Consider the following 14,995-nt stretch of genomic DNA (forward strand, 5'->3'; position numbering starts at 1 on the left):
TGGTTTCCTATGACTGCTGTAACAATTACCACAATTAAAACAAGAGAAATGTATCCCCTCACATGCCCAAAATCAGCTTTGCTGGGTGGAAATCAAGGTGCTGACAGGGCTGTGTTCCCTCCTAAGGCTCTAAGAGAGAAATTTCTCCTTGCTTCTTCCACCTCTTGATAGCTGCTGGCACTCTTCGGCTGTGGCAATGTCATTCCATTCCTTTTTGTGTGGTCACCTCGCCTCTACTCTTCTTACTACAGGCAAATCCCCCTCTGCCTTCTTCTTAGCAACTGTCTCTTTTAAGTACACACATGACTGCATTTAGGGCCTGCCTGGATAATCCAGGATAGTCTCCTCCATCTCGATATCCTTAACTGAATCACGTCTGCATAGACCCTTTTCCCATACAAGGTAACATTCACAGGTTCTAGGGACAAGTACCTGGATATCTTTGGGGGTCATTATTCTACCTATGAGAGATATCATAGATACTAAATAGCAAGTGCTGGTGAGGATGTGGAGAAATTAGAACCCTCATACACTGTTAGCGGAAATGTAAATGGTGCAGCCACTGTGGAAAATAGTCTGGCAGTTCCTAGAATAGTTAAACATAGAGTTACCATGTGATACAGCAATTCCACTCTTAGACATGTACCCAAGAGAAATGAAAACATGTCCACACAAAAATCTGTATACAAATGTTCATAGCAGAATTATTTGTAATAGCTCAAAAGTGGGAACAATCCAAATGTCCATCAACTGATGAACAGATATATATCATGTATTATATCCATATAATGAAATATTATTTAGCAATAAAAATACATGTGGATGAACTGCAAAAAACATATGCTTAAGTTAAAGAAGTCAATCTCAAAGGATCACATATTATATGATATTATTAATATGACATGTCCAGAATAGGCAAATCTACAGTCAGAATGCAGATTAGTGGTTGCCTAGGAATAGGGAGGAGGATGAGGTACTAGAAAGTGATGGCCGAGGGGCAAGGGGTTTCTTTTTCTAGGAATGAAAATGTTATAAAATTCTAGAAATACCATTTGACCCAGCCATCCCATTACTGGGTATATACCCAAAGGATTATAAATCATGCTGCTATAAAGACACATGAACACGTATGTTTCTTGTGGCACTATTCACAATAGCAAAGACTTGGAACCAACCCAAATATCCAACAATGATAGACTGGATTAAGAAAATGTGGCACATATACACCATGGAATACTATGCGGCCATAAAAAATGATAAGTTCATGTCCTTTGTAGGGACATGGATGAAGCTGGAAACCATCATTCTCAGCCAACTATCGCAAGGACAAAAAACCAAACACCGCATGTTCTCACTCATAGGTGGGAATTGAACAATGAGAACACATGGACACAGGAAGGGGAACATCACATACCGGGGCCTGTTGTGGGGTGGGGGGAGAGAGGAGGGATAGCATCAGTAGATATAACTAATGTTAAATGACAAGTTAATGGGTGCAGCACACCAACATGGCACATGTATATATATGTAACAAACCTGCGCTTGTGCACATGTACCCTAAAACTTAAAGTATAATAATAATAAAAAAGAAAATGTTCTAAAATTGACTGTGGCAGTGAATGCACAACTCTGTAAATATACTAAAAAACATCTAATTGTACACTTCAAGTGGGTGAATTTTATGGTATGTGAATTGTATCTCAATAAAGCCATTACAAAAGTATATAGCCTAAACTGTCTAGCTTCAAAATAGTGCTTGCTTATACAAACTGAATATATATTGCTAAGAATATAGACTGAAATCCAAGTGAAAGGACAGGCCTAGATTTCTGCATTGATTTATCTGTAAGAGAGGAAGTGAAGACTTGAGCTCCCCAATGCCCGCAGTAGTAATCAGCCTCCAAAAAGCCCCTAAAATTCTCATCTCTCAGTATTCACACTTGTTTAGACTCCTTCCAAATTATACCAGGGTTGGTTTCTGTGACCCATGGAATATGGCAGAAATTATGGTATGTCTCTCCTACAATTAAGTTACACGAGACTTTGTGGCTTCCATTTGAGTGTTTACACTTTAATTGGATAAAAGAAAATAAAACGAAATTGCAATTGTGGTGTTTTAACTTCCTATTCCTTCATCTGCTTTCATTTTTTTATCTATTATTTGACTGTTCTGACCAGAAATTCTGGTAAGCTAATCAAGAGACCTGACACTCTGTAATCCTTATCAGTGTAATTCACTGACAGCCATCTGGAAGGCTTTAACTTAAAAATTCCATCTACTAGATTACAATTGACATGTGGAAACCAGTATAATAAAAGAGTAAAACCAGCTCCTGTCATTACACATACATGCTTTTGTTGCTAAAATTATTGGGTTGTCTTGTATATTCTAAGGCTAATACATGTATTATAATAAAAGGAGAAACTGTACCTTTAATGATATACTTTTTCCATGAAAGAAACTTGCAACTGGTTTGGGTGACTTTGGAGGTATATAAACTACTTACAGGTAGAAAAATGTCCTCTCTTTTCTCCTCTGTCCCACCCAAGTCCATTTTCACAGTGATCTTACCATTTAACAGCTAAACAAACATGTTATTCAGAAAAGAACAAATAGTATTCATGTCAATGATCATAATAACTCAACGATGAAAGTATTTAACTCGTCAAGGAGTTCCTGGTAAAGAAATGCCTAGAAAGGTATAGTCTATACAATTTCAGCTATCTGTATGAATTTTTTTAAAAAGAAAAGGACAAATGTCCATTCACATTTGGTATCATGTGAATTCAGCCAAAGCCAGTGGACTTCTAAAAGCCTCAGTTTGTATTCTTTGCTCGCCTTCAGGTATGTGATCCAGTAACAATGAAGACAGTGAGTAATGAGTGGCCACAGAGAATTCGTTTTTAGTAGATGGCCGTGATGCAAATGTTGAAAGTAGATTCATTCTTTAATTCATTGGACAAATATTCATAAGCACCTAGTATCATGTATATGCCTCAAATTTTGGCCCCTCTCACATTTATTTCCAAATTTTAAGGCATAATAAGATATACTTGAGGACTTTTTCCTCAAAAACTTATCCTCATAAGTGTTATCCATGCCTTGGGCCAATTCACATCACACATAGGTCTGAATGCATTTTTTTCTCAAAGGGGAGAATGATTAATCTTACGTTTTGTGGTCAAACCCCTCTGTAAAAAGCAGTTCACTTTTGTCCTCCAACATAAATGAAGGATTTCAAAGACTTTTCTTGAACTCAATCTCTCTTTTTTACAAATTGCTCTGAGTTTGTCAAATGAAAAGAAACTTCCAATTTTAGAAAAGAAACATACATATTTAGACATTAGGGAACCTATATAGAATAAGTGGACTTGTTGTTTATAAAGAATAATTCACATTGTATTATTATCCTGTGTTTTCTATCAGGTACATCCAAGTCTGTCACTGCATATGTTTTTAAATGATCATTGACTGAATGATGGCTTACTAGGCTTAAGCTTCACAAAGATAAGGATCATGACTCTTTTGGTTTTTCTGAGATGGGGGTCTCATTCTGTCACCCACGTGATCACAGCCAACTGCAGCCACAAACACCCAGACCCAAGTGATCTTCCCATCTCAGCCTCTCAAGTAGCTGGGATGACAGGGGCATACCACAAAGCCAAGCTATTTTTTTAAAATTTTTTTGTAGAGACAGGGTCTCACTATGTTGCCCAGGCTTGTCTCGAACTTCTGGGCTCAAACAATCCTCCCATTTCACCCTCCCAAAGTGTTACGATTACAGGCATGAGCCACCATGCCTGGCCAGGACCATGCTCTTAAGACAACTGTGTCCTTGATTCTTTCATGAGTTCCTGGTATATAGTTGATGTTTAAAAAAATTTTGGTTGAATGAGTAAATAAATGAAAGACCCTAAGAGAGATAATATTATGGAAGAGTGTCAATGATTTAGAAGGACTCATTCATAGTCTGGAATCAAGCCTATAGAAAATTTCAAAAATGAAGGTGAAAACTATAAATTCCTCTGAGGGAGCCATTCCTAGTGTCTTTCTAGCCAAGATGTGCCCCACCTTTGATTCTTGAACGTAGGAGTATGTGGGTTCCTACGTGCAAATAAGCTTGTTCTGAACTTGAGCCAGCATGAGGCACGCTGCAAAGTCCCTGCTATGACAGTGAGTCAGCCCTGAGTACATGACAGACTCACTGATTACAAGGTGGCCTGTCAGGCTTATCACAAAGAAAACAGTAGCATAGTGACTGTGTCTGTGTGAGTTCTGGCTACTTCTGCGTGGTTGCCTCTGATCACAGCACAGCACTAGTTTTCTCACGCCTGTAATCTCAGCACTTTGGGAGGCTGAGGCAGGCAGATGACCTGAGGAGATTGAGATCAGCCTGGCCAAAATGGTGAAACCCCGTCTCTACTAAAAATACAAAATTTAGCTGGACGTAGTGGCGGGCGTCTGTAATCCCAGCTACTCAGGAGGCTGAGTCATGAGAATCACTTGAACCCAGGAGGTGGAGGCTGCAGTGAGCCAAGATCACACCACTGTACTCCAGCCTGGGCAAAAAAGGAGACTCCATCTTAAAAAAAAAAAAAAAAAGAAAAAAGAGAAAAACAAACTCAGCTACTGGTTGAGACTAGTGTACCTTACTCAAAGTAATGCAGCATGTTCATGAAATTCCCATTACAGATGGAAGAGTTAAGATCAAGTGGATCACCAGCCACAGCCACAAAGCTAAGGGGCAGAGGGGAGTTGGTGGGGGGGAAACAAAAAAACTCTTGGAGATGATACTCGAGTAAAATTCATGGGTCACCTCCCTAGTGGTGTTAAGTATTGGTAGTGTCATGGTCAAGCCTATACTCAATAAAGTGGTAACATTTTGGCGATGTATTTGGTGAGTGACTTTCAATCCTGTTTCTATTAAGATTTTAAAACATAGTAAGATAGAAGGAAACTTGAGGCAGAGTAATTTCTAGAAATATGGGTAAACTCATGTTTCTATTCTCTTTGTGTTAGATACCACTCCAGCTCAGCCAGTAAAATCCCCTCTATACATTTTGAATTACAATTTAAGATATGAGCAAAAAAGTAAAAAATAAAAAAAACAACAACCTACCCACAACGTGTTCCATTTGTCATGTTCTGGTTGAGGGAACTGTTAGTCCATACAATGGTGCTATTCACACATGCTTTTCCTGGAATCTGGAGTTCTTGTAACTCAACGTCATAGTCAATAAAAACATCTGTCATTGTGCCAAAAATGAGTAGCACGCCTGGCTGGGCTATTCCATGGAGAAATGCACACAAACTTCCCACAAACATCAGCCAAATGTCAGTTGATGAAGAAAACCGAAACTTGAAAAACAAAGGGTTCAGAGATCATCTATGGGTGAAAAGCAGGAGAGGTAGGAGGACTACTTAATTTAGTTACTAGATTCTCATGAATAGTACCAACACCAAATTTCATGGGAATCACCTTAATTGAGTGGCGGAGTTCATACTAATTATATTGAAATAAATAGCACAGTACATCAATTATCTAAAACATTAGACTCTTACATTGTTAGATCATGTTATAAATTTCCTGGTCTCTGAATTCATTCTGTTTGTTTCAGGAGCTGACTTTAGTTTTCAGCTACTCATCTACAACTTAGGGGAAAATAATCACTGTCAGTGATGCCATTGCCAAGTAGATAAACTGTGTGGGGCATTGAGCAATACTATAAATTGTTTTGTAGAACTGATAGTGACAATGAAGAGTGCCAATTTGTGCCTAGAAATGCCTCCATCCTGAGCAAATTTGGAGTAAATACCTATACTATGAAATTTCTAAAGATTTGTCATAAGAATAAATATATATATGTGATCGTTGTGATGACTTTCCTTACAAATATGATAACCATGGGCTTAGTGATAATTTTCCAAGACATTTTCCTGATCTATTGGATAGGATTTGTATGTTTTATGAGCAATATATCTCTAATAATTATTCAGCATGTTATCACACAGGCAAAGCCTATGACTGAAAAAGTGGTCACTGAAGTTAAAAACCTGCCAATATGTCTAAAGATTTAACACTCCCTTCATGATGTAAACAATTTATAGCTGCACACCCACTGCCATAAATCAACACAGTTTTATTACCAATTGAAAGAAGCCAACTCTAATACCATCACCTTTCTTCTCATCTTGTAACCTGAGGAGAAAAACATAGGGATTTAAAGACCATCCTTTCCAATACAATGGGAAATTCTCCCTAGGTGGTGATTTTATGAGTTATTCTTCAGTAAGAAAGAAAATCCCCACTGGCTGGAAAATTCTGGCCAAGTCTGATATCTTAAACACAAGCTTTATTCTTCTAGATTTACCTCTTCTAGAGATTTCAGTATAGCTCAATCTGAGGTTCACTAGCGATTCACAGAGATGAACACCTGAGAGGTATGGAGAGAAAGTAAAAAGTCCTCTATACTCCCAGTTATACCAACAAATAACTCTTTGCCCTCAGTCATGACCCTCAATCTATTTGTGACTGCATTTCCTCATGGGTAAGTTGAAGTGGTTGGATTAGCAAATTTTAAAGCTTCCTCATGCTTAAAAATATTACAACTACATTAAATAATGTTGATGTGATGAAAAATTCAAGAACATGCCCACACTTTTCATAGAATCATATTTCCTTAATATTTCTCATTCATTTCATTTCCCGTAAGGCCACGTTTAACCTGTATTTGACCTCTTCAACTTCGGGGATCTTGACTTAACCTGAGTCACGCAGTCCATGAATACACCCTGGACCTTGCTGTCACCAGGAACTACTGTCTGACATGTTTAACTCCTTGGCACTCTGTGACTGCCCATGTATCTCATTTTCTCACTTCCTTCCTCCTTCCACACCTATTTGTCAACCTCACTTGAGCCATGCAGTCCCTTAAATCCTTCATTTCCTTCCATTGCTAAACCCCATTAAGATTTTGCTTCCTTCCCCATGCAGCCAGGGTCCCTCTGCCAGGTGTTTGAACCACACTCTCACCATCATCCTCAATTATTTTCTCTACATCATCCTTGTAAACTTCATCCTGCATCCATCCAGCTGTTTGCCCTCTTCTCCTTAAGCCAGGCTGCTGGGCCTGCTGGACACAACCTCACCACCTTGTGAATGGATACCAGCACAAGCAGAGTCTAGTACTCAGCTGCCCTAAGCTTCCCTTCTGGCCCAGAAAAGAATCCTAAATTTTTTCTGAGACTCCCCACGGTCTGGCCCTTGGCTCTCTGACCTCACCTCCTCCAACTATATTCTAGTTCTCAACACCCCACTCGCCTGGCCTCTTGCTGACCTTTGTCCATGCCCAACTGTTCCCACCTCTGGGTGCAGGCACCTGCTACTCCCTCTCCCTAGATGCATTTTCTTTAGGTAACAACAGGGACAGCTCCATCACCTCCACTAGACCTTCCTTCAAAAGCATCTACTCAACAGAGTCTTCCCTGGCCAAAGTCTTTAAAATTTCAACCCCACCCCCCGCACACCATTTCATAGCTCCATTTCCATGTTTATTTTTCTTTCTCAGAAAGAAAGTGATAGATTATCACTAGCTACCATGCTATACATTTGATTTATTTACAGTGTTTATTATATGTCCCTCACTAAAATGTAAACTCCTCAAGGGCAGACACTTTTGCCTATTTTGTTCTTTTCTGTACCCTCAGCACCTACGATAGTGTCTGATACCAAATAGACACTCAGTTAATATTTGCAAAATGAATGAATTAGTGGAGTGAATGTGTGCTCTCCAGCTCAACATGCAATGCACACTTCATTTCTCTACAGATCGCTCCCATTCCTCTCAGCAGCTCTGGCAAACTTTTGCTGTGATCTTCTCGTTCCATGCTCACCTCCTCTAAAAACAAAACAACTCATTCAACTTCCTACTCATCCTCTCCTTGCCATTCATCTACATCCACACGCTTTTTTTAAACTTCCCACCCAATAAGAAACGTGTGGCTCTCAGAGGCCCAGGTTGACCTGACCACTCCCAGCCCAAAGCTAATCTTACCACTCCCACTTCCTCCCTCTGCTGTGAATTACTTAAAATTTCTAAAATACCTTCAACCCTTCCCTTTCCACCACCTCCACTTCAGGAACTTACCTGATGCCTCACTTCTGTCTTCTAAATTAGACCTCATCTAATCCCACCTTCATACCAGACTGTGATTAGTTGATATTTGTTCTATATGAGAATTCAAAATCTTTAGCTGAATAGAAATATGCAATAATGACACTTTAGGTCTCTACTCTTTGCCTGTGGCAAGAATTTGGGGTTTAGGGACCTCTCCAATGCCCATGAAATTATACTTGTTGTTCAACTTTTCCTCTTCCCTGTTAGGTCAGGAGTTCTGTGCCATTCCTGAATACAGAGGGAACATCTGAACCTAACCTAGAAGGGATATTCCAAAAGGTTTTTAAAATCAAATTATAGTAATATTTTAAAGAGAAAAAGAATGGATTGTATATATTATTTTATATGAAGTGCAATGTGCATGAAAATATTCTCTGCTTTGTGCCTTTGATATGAATATTATGGAGTTATTCTAGAAAAGATGCTGCATTGTTGAAATCAGTCACTTACCTTGATTTCTTATCATTATTATCTGTCAGAAAAAAAATGCAAAAAAGCAGTTAATAATAATGACAAAATGCAACACAGTCATTAAGAAATTTGCTCTGGAAAAATATTCCTATAAATTACCTTTATTCATGGAATATTACCAAATGACTATTTGCCTTTTCTTTCTTCCTGCTCATATTGTCTCTCTGTCTCTATCTTTCTACACACACACACACACACACACACACACACACACACAAAGACACTGGTTTAGGGTCCAGGAGTGCTGCTACGTTTACTCATTTATGGACTTTTCTTCAGGACATGAAATATTTGCATCATCTGAATATCAAATGGACAGCAACATTTCTAAATTAGCTGAAGAAGATCTGACTTTTTGAACTACAAAATAAAATTGATATTTATTTATTGTCTGGTTCTTTAAAAGCATCAGAATTTATCTGTTTAAAATATAGACCACAAATTAACAATCAGATGTTAATAACAAGATATCATTAACACTTCTACACTAGTAGAAGCCATAGGATTGAGACCACATACTGTTTTCCCCAGTGTAGGTCAGAATAGATGCAGGGCAGGAGGTGAAAGTTGGTGATTATAGCCAGGGGTATAAGGAAGCCACGAGGGAGCTTTGTCATCCAACACTATCATGCCTCTTTACTCTTATTAAAGTAAAGAAGCATGATAATATTGACAGATGGCAATATCTTGGGCCTGGGAATCAAACACAACTGGATTAGAATTATGGTTCCATTAATTTTACTGATGTGTTCCTTGCCAAGTTTCAAAAACATATCCAAGTCTCAGTTTTGTCATCTGTAAAATGTAAAATCATAGGGTTAGAAAACAGTAGCTTAGAACCATCTGAGCTCAGGACATCCCAGGTGCTAGTGCTAAAGGTCCCCTCCACATGATCTCATTCTGGTCTGCAGAGTCTAGGCACAGCTCTTCCTAAGGAGGAGCGCTCACTAAATTATGATTAATAATAACAATACAGGAATAAAGGTAGTCATAACAGTTACCACTGGAACAACCCTACTCTATCTAGGAAAGGTGTTGGTGAGAGATGCTTTCATTTACACACATTTGGTGTGTTCTTACCTAGTACTTTCAGATATTACGTTACGTGGATTCTAGGGAGAGCCACACAGTTGTGTATAAGAATCACACCCAATGATAGTTCTACCTACTGCTGCTGATTTTTTTCTGCTCCTTGAAACTTCACCAGCTTGTCCTACTTTTGTTCTCACCTCTCCTTGTACGAGACGCAGAGAGAGAAAAAAGCCACTTACGTGATTTATCTGACTCAAAACCATCATTCTCCTCTCCAAATTTCTTTATACTTTGAAGAATTACTGAGTCAGACATGGTAATTGCAACCCACAGCCAACAACCCTATAAAATAAAATAAAAGAATCATTGCCATTATTATCTCTTCTTTCTTCTTTAACCAAAGTAGCCAAACGAAAGAACAATTTGGTTCAAGAAATAATCTTTACGAATCAATCTCAGACAAAAGTTTTTAAATTGGTTAATAACTCCCTGAAAGAGCCTAATTATCAGGAAAGATAAGCCACAGTCATTGATAAAGGTTTTCTCTAGTTGTTACATGGATGGTTGTTTTTTTATATCTTAATTATAGGAAAGATAAACCAAAACCATTGATAAATTTTCCTCTAGTTGTTGGATGGATGGTTATTCTTTCTGCCTATCTGTGCTTTATTTATTTTTAATGAGAAAACATGAAAACCATGAGAAAGGCAAACCAACTGGTGATATTCTTGAGTCACTGTAGTTGATGAATGACACCCACATACTGTTGGGTAACCTTCAGTGTTCCTTTGTAAATGCAACCTCAAGGTAAGGTAAGTCAAGCTTGGATCAAAGGAACAGAAGGAAGACATTTTCTAAATAAAATGTAAATGTCGACAGAGTCATGATTAGTCTTATTCACAGTGGAAAAATTAGTTTATAGAGGGTACAGGCTGAGAATTCCAGGATATAGACACTAGATTCAGCATGAAGTTTATGCTTCACTAACTTTCTCTGCTTCAAGTATATAGCAATGATGGATAACATGTTTTTAAAAAGAGATACAGTCAGACTCAAATAAATAAAAATAAACATCTTCAGGAACCAGAAATGGCAGAGAAGCACCGAAGAGTAAGCAGAGCACAGAAGCAGCTGGTATTTTCCCCTCAGCGTCTGGATACTGACGAGTGTGAGAGTTTAGCTGGCGAGAGGACTGTAAGTGCCCCAAATCAAACAGGGGGCTAGAGACCATCTCTTTGCTTGGAGCCAGAGGAGCTAATGTGGGCCCCATGCACTGCTGAGAAGACCCTGAGGAAACTGCTGGCCACCACTGAAGCGTCTATTCCTTATGATGAAATGCAGACCCATGGAGGTTATAGGAGGAGACAGTGATATGTATTACATACATATATACACACACGTACAAATAAAAGAGAGGAAGGGGGAGTTATGAAAAGCTTCTAAATTCATCTAATTGGAATCCCAGAAGCAGAGAGTGGAGAATGACAGAAGAGTAATAATTAAAGAGATAATTGCTAAGAATTTTCCAGAAGCAATTACCTGATTCTTCAAATTAACAGTAGACTCCAAGAATTGATTGGAATAGATATCAGTCAAAACTTAGATACATTATATAGAAATGTCCCTCAGTATATGCAGGAGATTGGTTCTAGCACTCCCATGTATACCAAAATCTGCATATACCAAAATCCAGGTATACACAAGTCCCACAGTCGGCTTGCAGAACTTGTGCATAGGAAAAGTTGGCTCTACATATCCACTGGTTTTGCATCCTGAGAATACTATATTTTTATCTGAGATTGGTTGAAAACAATCCCCATATAAGTGGACCTCCACAGTTGAAACCCGTGTTGTTCAAGAATCAAACTGTAGTAAAGCATCAAGAATAAATAAAATCCATCCTAAACACTGTGAAAGAGGAAAATGCATATTCAAATATAAAGAACAGACTGACAGAAGTTTTGTCATCAGCAATAGAGGCTAGAAAACAGTGGAGTAATGTCTTCAAAGTGATGAGAAAAAAAAGTAATCTTTAACCTAGAATTTTATACTGAGCCAAAAAATCATTCAGCATCTTTACAGACATTCAAACTCAAGAGGGTTTACACTTACAGACCTGCATAAAACAACAACTAGAGGATGTGCCTCAGCCAGAAGGAGTATCCAGAAGGGAGTCATGAAAGAGAGAAACAAGGGTGAGCACAAGAGTTAACAAAATATGTCAGGACGGCCAATCAAATACTGATACCAAGTATAACCTTTTATATTTCAAAAGAGCATAATTAAAACTCTATACAGTATGTAGATATGAGTGTAACTTGAACACAAGATAAGGTGTTCGATATGCAGGTAAATTATGTTAGGTTCATTGTTATGACAATCTGAGGACATTGTTTTACAATTATAATTAAATATATATTTATACAATTATAATATATATTTGATTAAACCAAATGAAATTGACAATATTTAACCATTTTTTAATTACAAAGTTCAACTAATATCTGAACAAAGTCAACCTGTATCAGAAAATTTTAAGAAAAAGCAATGAAAAAGTACCAGTAAAATCTATAGTTTCTAAATAAGCAAAGGATTAAAAACTAAGTATGTAGAAAGCTTCATCAATCCAACAAAAGTTAAAAAAGAAACTAAAGAAACTAAAAAAAGCATAACAAACAGAAAATATAAATGAAGATTATTGAAAATAGTCCAAATGGTTCAGTAATTACAGTAAATGTATGTAGATTGAAGTACTGATACATACTACACAGATGAACCTCAAAATCATGCTACGTGAAAGAAGACAGTCTCAAAAGACCACATACTGTATGATTCCATTTACATGAAATGTCCAAGATAGGTAAATCTGTAGAGACAGAAAATAAATAAGTGGTTGCCTAATGCTGGGGTAGGGGTAGGGGTGGGAGGGGAATGAGGAGTGACTGGTAACAGATATAAGGTTTCTTTTGGGGATGAAGAAAATGTTCTAAAGTTAGATTATGGTGATGGTCGCACAACTCTGTTAATATACTGAAAACCATTGAATACTTTACATAGGTGAATTCTGTGATATGTAAATTATACCCTCAAAAGGTTGTTTTTTAAAAAAACACAGGTCAGTTTATTGAATTTTTTAAAGTCGAGACATACACTTTTTTTTTTTTTTTTCTGAGACTGAGTCTTGCTCTGTTGCCCAGGCTGGAGTACAGTGGCTCAATCTCGGCTCACTGCAACCTCCACCTCCTGGGTTCATGTGATTCTCCTGCCTCAGCCTCCTGAGTAGCTGGGATTACAGGTATGAGCCACCACGTCTGGATCATTTTTGTATTTTTAGTAGAGATGGAGTTTCACCATATTGGCCAAGCTGGTCTCAAACTCCTGGCCTCAGATGATCCATCTGCCTCAGCCTCCCAAAGTGCTGAGATTACAGGCGTGAGCCACCACACCCAGCCAATCCAGACATATACTTATTATAAAAGAAATAATTTATGAAATCATAAAAATGGTCAAAAATTAAATGATGAAAAGGATATGTCATGCAAATACTGATGTCTCAAAGCTGTTATGTTAATGTCAGAAAAATAGAATCCATGTTCAAAACAATAATGGATATAATAAAGGACATAAAATAATTAAAAGTACAATCCAGCTAGAAGACAAATCAATTATTGGATTGTATATACCCAGCAACCCAACACAACACAGCCTGCAACTGTAATGAAAAATTTAAACACACCTTTATTAGAAACTGATAAACAGACAAAAAATTAGAAAACATAAAAGCTTTTAAAATAAAAAATAAGTAATTTTATGTAATTTACTACATAAAATTTGTTTTTCTTAAAATTTGGTTGAACATTATTCATATATTAGTTGAACTTTCCAAGTAAAAAAAGATTAAATGTTGGCAATTTCATTTGATCAAATATATATTTAATTGTAATTGTAACACAATGTCGATAGATTTTCATGACAAATTTCATTATTATAGAACCTGCAACAAAGACATTTTTCAATTACATTTGGCATTTTTATAAAACTTACCCATTAATAAGCCATCAAAAACTTCTACAAATAAAAAACTATGTATTTCTCTATATTGTTGTTATTCTTAAAAGTGTATATTCTGACAATGCAATTAAATAAAAACTAAAAAATTAAACACTAGTAAAACACACACACATATACTCAGTAAAATTGTGTGTGTTACAAACTTTAAAATACATATGCAGATAACTATGGGTTAAGGATGAAATCATGACAGAAATAGAAAATATTTAAAACATGGTGATAAATATACAAAATCTTGTGGGCTACAGCTAAAAAGATACTTCAAGATTTATTTATAAAGATAAATACATTTTGTTTTTTAAGAGATTAATAAATGAATTATGTTCTAATCAAGAATCTATAAAAATGCAAGATTTATAAGATAGAAAACAAAATAAAATGAAAAACAGTAGAAAGGATATATCAATTCAAAAGTTGTTTTTTGAAAGCTAAAAACATGCAAGTCAATAAGACTGTCGAAGAAAAGAGATATAAATCACAAATACTAATTGAAAATGGGAAAGGTAAAATAAATAAAGTTTAAATCATAAGCAAATAGTAAGTAATGTCATGGTAGTAAATTTGAACACCTGGTTAAGATTAATTTTCTAGAAAAATATGAGTTATCAAAATTTGTTTATAAAGGAATAGAAAACTTAAAAATTAATGGCTATTAAAATATTGATTCAATATTCAAAAGTCTCCCACCTCAAAAAACAACAGGGCTAGATAATGTTACAGGCAAATTTTACCAAAACTTTAAACAGTAGATAATTCTAATCTTATATAAATGGTTTTGGTGAAAAGAAAAATAAGAAAAGCTACCCAAATCATTTTATAAAGCAAGTATAATTTTGACATCAAAACAAAGAAGGATAAAAATAGGCTTATAATTACTTCTGAAAACAGATTTTAAAATGATAAATAAAATATGTTAAATATAATTCAGCAGTTTATGAAGAAAAATGAAGCAATGTTGATCCCAGGAATGCAATGATTATTTAAGGTAAAAAATAATTAATAATTTTCATAAATGCAAAAAGTATTCAATAAAAATCATTATCCATTCCCGAGTTTTGAAAACCTGTAAAATTAAAAAAAAATCATTATTTTGCAACTCTAACGAATAAATTTGGGGTAATGATCAGCAGTGAATACTAAAACTATTCATTGAAATATTGGCAAAGATGAAATATCCAGTAGTACAGAGTGTTGTTAAGATGTGGAGGAAAGAGTCCTTTCATGCACAGCTAATGAGAATATA

The 14,995-nt window shown here is 36.4% G+C and overlaps 1 protein-coding gene across 3 annotated transcripts in view; it reads right to left on the reverse strand.

The window, feature by feature from the left end:
• Positions 1 to 14,995, reverse strand: part of ABCB11 (ATP binding cassette subfamily B member 11) — a 110,172-nt gene that overhangs the window by 87,289 nt on the left and 7,888 nt on the right. For 2 of the 3 annotated variants that reach the window (XM_054476926.2, XM_063647616.1), the window contains exons 2-5: positions 9,921 to 10,023; positions 8,629 to 8,650; positions 6,149 to 6,200; positions 5,121 to 5,359 (exon numbers count right to left, since the gene is read on the reverse strand). In XM_054476926.2, the coding sequence (XP_054332901.1) occupies positions 5,121 to 5,359; positions 6,149 to 6,200; positions 8,629 to 8,650; positions 9,921 to 9,996 (389 nt within the window). In that variant the 5' untranslated portion in view covers positions 9,997 to 10,023. Of the gene's footprint in view, positions 1 to 5,120; positions 5,388 to 6,148; positions 6,203 to 8,628; positions 8,651 to 9,920; positions 10,024 to 14,995 lie in introns of those variants that run through there. The other variant, XM_054476927.2, reaches the window with a different exon arrangement.

The sequence above is a fragment of the Pongo pygmaeus genome, chromosome 11 (assembly GCF_028885625.2).
Source record: "Pongo pygmaeus isolate AG05252 chromosome 11, NHGRI_mPonPyg2-v2.0_pri, whole genome shotgun sequence".
In the NCBI taxonomy this organism is placed as follows: Eukaryota; Metazoa; Chordata; class Mammalia; order Primates; family Hominidae; genus Pongo; species Pongo pygmaeus.